Source organism: Chaetura pelagica, unplaced genomic scaffold, assembly GCF_000747805.2.
Source record: "Chaetura pelagica isolate M959 unplaced genomic scaffold, ChaPel_1.0 scaffold416, whole genome shotgun sequence".
NCBI lineage: Eukaryota > Metazoa > Chordata > Aves > Apodiformes > Apodidae > Chaetura > Chaetura pelagica.
Window position 1 is genome coordinate 978,715 of NW_009953579.1, and position 6,939 is coordinate 985,653.

At 43.2% G+C, this 6,939-nt stretch overlaps 1 protein-coding gene across 1 annotated transcript in view; it reads left to right on the forward strand.

Annotated features, from left to right (window-relative positions):
- The window catches only part of LOC104390589 (acyl-coenzyme A thioesterase 5-like), a 5,405-nt gene extending 798 nt beyond the window's left edge, over positions 1–4,607 (forward strand). Inside the window, exons 2-4 of the mRNA XM_009999754.1 lie at positions 4–187; positions 2,925–3,127; positions 3,905–4,607. Of these exons, the coding sequence (XP_009998056.1) occupies positions 4–187; positions 2,925–3,127; positions 3,905–4,480 (963 nt within the window). The 3' untranslated portion in view covers positions 4,481–4,607. The remainder of the gene's footprint in view (positions 1–3; positions 188–2,924; positions 3,128–3,904) is intronic.
- The last annotated feature ends 2,332 nt before the right edge of the window (positions 4,608–6,939 follow it).

Here is a 6,939-nt window from a genome sequence, read left to right on the forward strand (position 1 = left end):
CTTCCCCGCAGCACCGACGTCCCGATCAAGGTGGAGATGTTTGTACACGAGAGCCAGAACCCGCCCGGCGCCGTGGCCGGGCCGCTGGTGGCCAAGGCCGGGGTGGAGAGGTGGTTCACGGCCCCCGGCGTGCGGAGGATCCGGCTGAAGGAGGGAGGCGTGAGGGGCTCTCTCTTCCTGCCGCCGGGTGAGTGAGTGTCCCGGCCGGAGCCCTTCCCGCTGGGGCCCGCGGGCCCCCCGGGCTTCTCTGCAGGGCAGGGGGAGTCTTTGAGAAGAAAAACGTACACAGGGCATCACCCGGGAAACCCGCGTTCCCTGCTAGATCTGAACGCCGCTCTGCTGACAGGCGGCCGGGTTTTGGCCCTTGAAATCTCACGGAGACGCTCCTTTTGGGCTTATCGGGACACGGCTCCGCGTGTGCGGGGCTCCCGGGGCGGCAGCGGGCGGGCCGGGCACGGGCGGCTGTGTGAGACAGGCTCAAGCTCAGTGAGGAGCTGTAGAACTCACCATGTCGCTGCTCTCAGGCAGTGGTTTTTCAGTAGGTTTGACGTTTGCTCTGGAAATCTGTAACATTTAGAAAAGCTGATGTGCTTCATCGTGTGAGACTATGATAAATCTCCCAAGGGTTTTTACCCCTGAGTAGGATCAAGTTGAAAAGGTGTTTTTCTTCTCTTTGAAACTCATGCCACTAAGCAGAGAGGCAAAAGAGACTGTAGAAAATCTAGCTATTCCATCTCTGCTTCACCAGAGCCAAAGCTAAGTTAATAGCTGAGTGACTTCAGTTGTTCTGTGGTATAAAGGCAAAACAGATTCCTAAGCAAGTTCTACCTGTTCTGCTTGTGGGGTGGTTGTGCTTTATGAGGTGTGACACTGATGGACTGCTAGTGTTGGAAAATTAAACCCTACACCAATTATGGTGTTTGTGCACTTGAGCCATGATTTAAACACTGTATTTCCCTGAGTGTTGTGCTGCTAGAACTGTCCTCCAAATTACCTCTAATTTATACCAACTTGGTTCAGCAAGTCCTGTAAGTATCACCACAGTTATTAGGGATTTAAGTATTTTTAGTGAATGATTTCCAAACCAATAATCTTTTTATCCATTTAGATACAGATCCAAAGTCCACAGAAGAAAAACAACAAGGGAGATTGAACTTTGAATTTTGGATCAAATGTTTAGTCAGCATGTATTTTCCATCACTGAGACATGGTTGTTTTGTTACATCCTGCCTTAGAGGATGAGCTAGATTTCTGCTGAGCTCAGTGGGATACCACAGATCTGCAAGGTGGAACTGCATTTTTCCCTTTAGAAAGTCTGGCATTGTAATAGCATGGAAAAGTCTGGAATCATGGCTTAAATGATACTGGCCTCCTTCTTGATGGGAGGATCTAGTTACTATGGCAGCATTACTGCCGTACCTTTCTTTGCCCCAAGGATAAAAAAAAACCATTAATATTGTTAAGATAGGAATCATAAAGGTGAACCATTCTTAGTAAAAGTGAGATTACATGAGTGGGCTTACACTGTAAGGAGATTTCTCAATTCAGGCATGCATTACAGGTGTGAGAGTGTTTTGTGGGTTTTTCAAGCAAAGTTGTCTAGCCCATTTTATCCTGCTTTTTAGTGAGCTATGCAGAAACTATACTTGGGCATGTGTAGGCACTTAGAAAGGCAGTCCAGGATCCTTCTGTAAGTTACAGGTTTTCTTCATGAGAGAGAAACACATTTATGCTTGACTCTGTTCTGATCACATATTCTTGCTAGAAAGCTTTCCAGGTAGGGGTGCTAAATGAATGCACTTTTTTCCAACCATCCAGGCTGACCATTGTTAAGTAAAGGTTATTGTTGATCACTGTGATAAATTTATCCGTATGTATTTTCTCTCAAGTAGAGTATTGAACTTCTGTGAAAAAATTCAGAACTGAAAGAACCCAAAAGCATGTTTCAGTCCTTTTTGGACTTCCTAACACTTTAAGTTAGGAGGTTTCCACCATTTACTGTGTCTTGCCCAAAACTTCAAGCACCTTGAAATGCCAGAGCTCTTGTCCGTATTGCACAGAGGTAATTGCTCAACAGGTTAATGCATTTTTGCAGAAGCAAATCGTTTTTCCGCTGAGATAATTATAGTGAGCTGGATCCAAGTACATCAGTGGTGACATCTGGTGGCCAGGGGGAAAAAAAAAAAAAAAAAGTAAAAAAAAAAATGTGCTTGCCCGGGCATATGGTAATATCACAGCACAACTGTGGCTGCAAAAGCACGCTTGGTTAACATTGTGGTTCTGATTATTTCTGTAGTTTTGTGGGATTGACTATACACGGGTATATGCATGTTTATACCAGTCACCTACACATAGCTGCACCCATATAGCTCTTGGTTTTACCTTCTGCCTCTGCACATCTGCAGAGCAGTTCAGCTACCAAGTGTTACAGTGCTGATATTCAGAGAGAGCTAGTAAGTCCAGTTGATTTCATCTACCAGTGGGTGTTCCTTGGCTGTGCTTTGCTCAATGCACCTTATTCCAGAGTTTGAAGAAGTTTTGTAGAATTTCTTTCCAGGACTCTGTGCTCTTGCCATATTAGTAATGAGCTTGCACTTTGCTACTTAAGATACAACTTCTTTGTGGGAAAATAGCAGATTTAGATTATGATTGTTCTGAGGGTAGGAGGTTAGGTCCATTGAAAAATAGAACAGGTTGTTGGGTTTTTTAAAGACAAGTTTAACTGTTTAAATTTTTACAGGAAGGTGAGGATCTATTCTCTATTCTTATTTTGAAATAGCTAAGGTGAGATACAGTACTAGTTCTTCTAATTGCTGCTGTGCAAATGGAAAAGCAATGAGTATTAATAGAAAATGTCTTAAGATTTTGTTGTTCAGTCTTCACCAGATAGTTCTTAGTGTCACCTGTGCATCTTTTTACTATAGGTGATGGCCCCTTTCCAGGAGTGATTGACATGTACGGTGATGAAGGAGGTTTGATTGAATTTAGATCCAGTCTCCTGGCTAGCCGTGGTTTTGCAGCTCTTTCTCTGCCGTATTTTGACTTTGAAGATCTGCCTAAGGTCTTGAAAGAACTCAAACTGGAGTACTTTGAGGAGGCAGCTAGATTCCTACAGCGTCACCCAAAGGTGAGTGTTACGGGAGAGCTCTAAGGATAACGGAGTCCTGCCTGATGGTGGTGGTGATTTATTTTAGTGGCTTTTTTTGACTGTCAGTTTCTGCTGGATAAGTTTAGGCCCCAAAATGGAAAAGCTACAGGTCCTGCATAGATGGCTACACATATAACTGCAGAGAGTGAATTTCTTCCAGCACAAGCTGTCTATTAAATACATTCATGCTGGAAATGAGAAGATTCTTGATCAGTAGAACAGTGAAGTGCTGGAATACCCTCCAAACAGGAGCAGTGGTGATAAAGATGGTGTATTTTTTTTAATTAAAGCAATTACTTTGAGAGGATGATGCAAAACTCCTCAGTAGTCAGCAAAGGAATGGATTTGATGACTTTGGATGTTGCTTTAATTTTTACTTTCCAGGCTAGAAAAGGACAAGACTAAATACTAATTATGTAATCCTTCAGATGTCATTTATGAGGTTAACTTATTTGCCTGAGATTTGTATAGCAATAGACTGCTTGAATTTCCTGCTACCTGTTTTGGGAAAAAGACAACATATGTGTATCAAAATATGCAGTAGGGACTAGCTAAGGTTGAAGTGACGGTATCTGTGCCTGTCTGTGTTATTTTGTGGAGTTTGACAGCTTGCTGTTGTCTCTGAAAAATAAGACACTAAACAATAAACCTAGCCTTTTTTTTTTTTTTTTTTTTTAATAACAACTCCAGAGGCATTTAATGTCTAATCTCATGATGTATACTTCCTTTCTTCCCCATCCCCTATCTTAACTGAAGGTGAAGGGACCAGGAGTTGGAGTGATTGGGACTGGGAAAGGGGCAGAATTAGCGCTCTCCATGATCACCTTCCTGCCAGAAGTGGTGGCTGCTGTCTGTATCTCTGCCTGTAGCTCAAACACAGTTGCAGATCTCCATTATGGTGAGATGACTCTGCCTGGGCTGCGTTTTGATATGAATAAGGTCAGTGTTTCTGATGCTGGTGTATTTGATGTTTTTGACGCTCTGGAGGACCCAGCGAATCCTGCCAACTCTCCTTCTGCAATCCCCATTGAGAAGGCGGAAGGTCACTTTCTCTTAGTGGTAGGGGAAAATGATCGCATGTGGAAGAGCTCCTCATATGCTGAGCTTGCAATCAGTCGTCTACGCCAGCATGGGAAAGAAAACTTTGAACTCTTGAGTTATCCAGGAGCAGGTCACCGAATTGATCCTCCTTGTACTCCATTTTCTAAGGTAGCTTTGGATCGTGTTCTGGGGGTGCCTGTTCTGGGGGGTGGAGAGAGCAAAGCACATGCCCATGCACAGGAACACTCCTGGAGAAAGATTCAGGAGTTTCTGCACTTGCATTTGGGATGAACACTTAAGCACCTGCAAGCTGTTGCAGAACTGCAGAGGACTGAGCTTGAGACATCAAAATGACTGGTGAATTGGAGGGACTGACTGAGAAAAGCTCTGAAATACAAAGCAACCAAATGACTACTTAGCTGTAAGTCCAAAAAGAAAGGATGCATTTGGATTTGCGTAAGATATTTTAACTAGGTACACAGAAGAGAAGTGAAACAATTTAAGTAGGCTGCATTGTAGTACAAATTTGACAGCCTGAATTGGTGATTATATCAAGAAACAAGTATCTGAAGAGAGCAGTAGGTACTTTCTTGGTTGCAGTATTCATGACAAAGAATTGAACAGCTAGCCTGCACACCCAGCAATGACAGACTGCATCACACCTGGGGAGTGATGGCAACCCATGGATGATAAAATTTGACATCAAAATGATGAATGATCCTGGTTTTTGGCCTTAAGTTACTTTAGTCCAGAGCTCTCAGATTTACAGCCATATAGACTTTAGAAATATTTTCTATTTACGTGAGCCTGGAGATAATCTGTTTATAATGAGTCTTGTATACCTTGACCTCAAGTAGTTGTCTTCTGGTGATACAGTCTTTCTTTCAAAAAAGAACTTTTCCTGTCATTCCAGGAGAATGGCAGCTGTAGCACTGTCTTGTATTAGGGATGTAACCATCTGTTCCTGTGTCTTGGATTGACATATGTTAAAGCATGATTAAATGCAGTTATGCTATGTGCAAGTCTTACTTCTCTCTTCATTGCTTGTTTTAAACATAACACCTGCCATTAAGTTATGGATTAATTACTTGTGGAACTCTTTAATAATGATGTCAACAGATGCTGACAGCTGTTTTTGAGGAGGATGCAGAACTGATATACAGAGAACCTAGCTGGTAGAAGATTCAGAGTGACTGTAAAAAAGCTGTCATCTTATGGTGATGATCATTTTGAATCATAATACTTAAAAACCAAAACAGTCCCCTAAGCCCTCCAAAATAAACAAACAAACATAAAATAACAATAAAAAAGCCACCTACCAAAACCCCACAAAACTGAATCTAGGATATCTCTTCCATCACTGCCTGAGATTGGTTTTTTTTCATTCTAATTAATTTTTGGCAAGTGGCAAATGGGTTGATCTCTTGAGAGGGTCTTGCTGTAACAGTCCTAGGACTGAAGGCCTGTTTAACAAGGGCCTCTATCCATACAAATTCTCCCTCCAAGGTCATGTTGTCAGACAAGTTTGAGAGCTGCCCAGGAAGATACAAAAATTAATTCATGGTACTGAAATTTGCTTTGCTCTCAGGGATCTTTTCTCTCCAGTTAACTGTCATTATGCTGCTCCTCAGGTCTCATTAGCTTTCTGCAACTTTAATTCTTATAATTTGATTGAAGTCACATGTTCTCCACACGCCATTGCTGCCAATTGAACAGCTTATCTATCCACTCCCTACGAAGGAAGCTCCATCCTGCTCACTCCAATGCAAAGTATCTTCACATCTAGTCTCTCTGAACTCCCTCACTGGCTGAAGGAATCTTTGCAGAGTCACACCTGGTGCTTGAACCTACACTAAAACTCTAAGCCTCAGAAGTCCAGGACCACAGCCTGCTGCCACATGCGTGTTGGTGTCTCCCATGGTTAGTACCTTGCCTTTGTTCCAAATTCACATCAAGCTTCAAGCACAGAGGAATGGGTTGCCTGAAGGTTTGTTTGTTCTGTCTGCCTTGTCATGTCTATGCTCAGTGGCCAGCCCAGTGCAACACCGGTAGAGCAGCACCCCCCCACCCGTTTTGTCCCCCTCCCAGTACTGTCTCCACACTGCAGACCTACCTCAGCATGTCCATTGCCATGCAAGATCACAAGCCAGAGGTTCAAGAAGGAAATGTTAAGTTGCAAATAAAAACCAGGTAGCTTAAAAGCTTCATTGCTAAAGCACAAGCCTTTCAAGTAATTCAGTGTTAGATGTCAGATGTATGCAATTTGAAAGTTAAACGCTTCCTGTATTAAAAAGCAAGCCTGTGTAAGAACTTGACATTGTATTTTTGTTTCTAAATGGTTCATTTGTTTGGGAAGCTGAATTATATTTTTTAAACAAAGAGAGGAGAAAAAAGAAAAGTAATTTTACTGTGAAGATCCCTTTGTGAACAGGTCAGTGTATTCTGGGACAAAATAATTCACAAAAGTGTCTGTAGAAAACCAGCCAACCTTTGCACCAGTATTTTGTATATTTACAGTGCCACTTGAGACCAAAGCTACTGTAGCTGTTTCCTCAAGTGCCTCATTACGGCCTTAGTTACAGCCACCTTATTTCTATGGGTTTGCATTCCTTACCTGGCAGGGCTGGGGTGGCTGAATGAGCTTCACCTGCTGGGTCTGGGGGGGCTGAGGTTCCAGCAACACCCTGCGCGGAGGCTGCCGGAGCCCTGGCCAGCCGCTGCTCCCCGGGCAGGCCCCGGGTGGGCCCCCC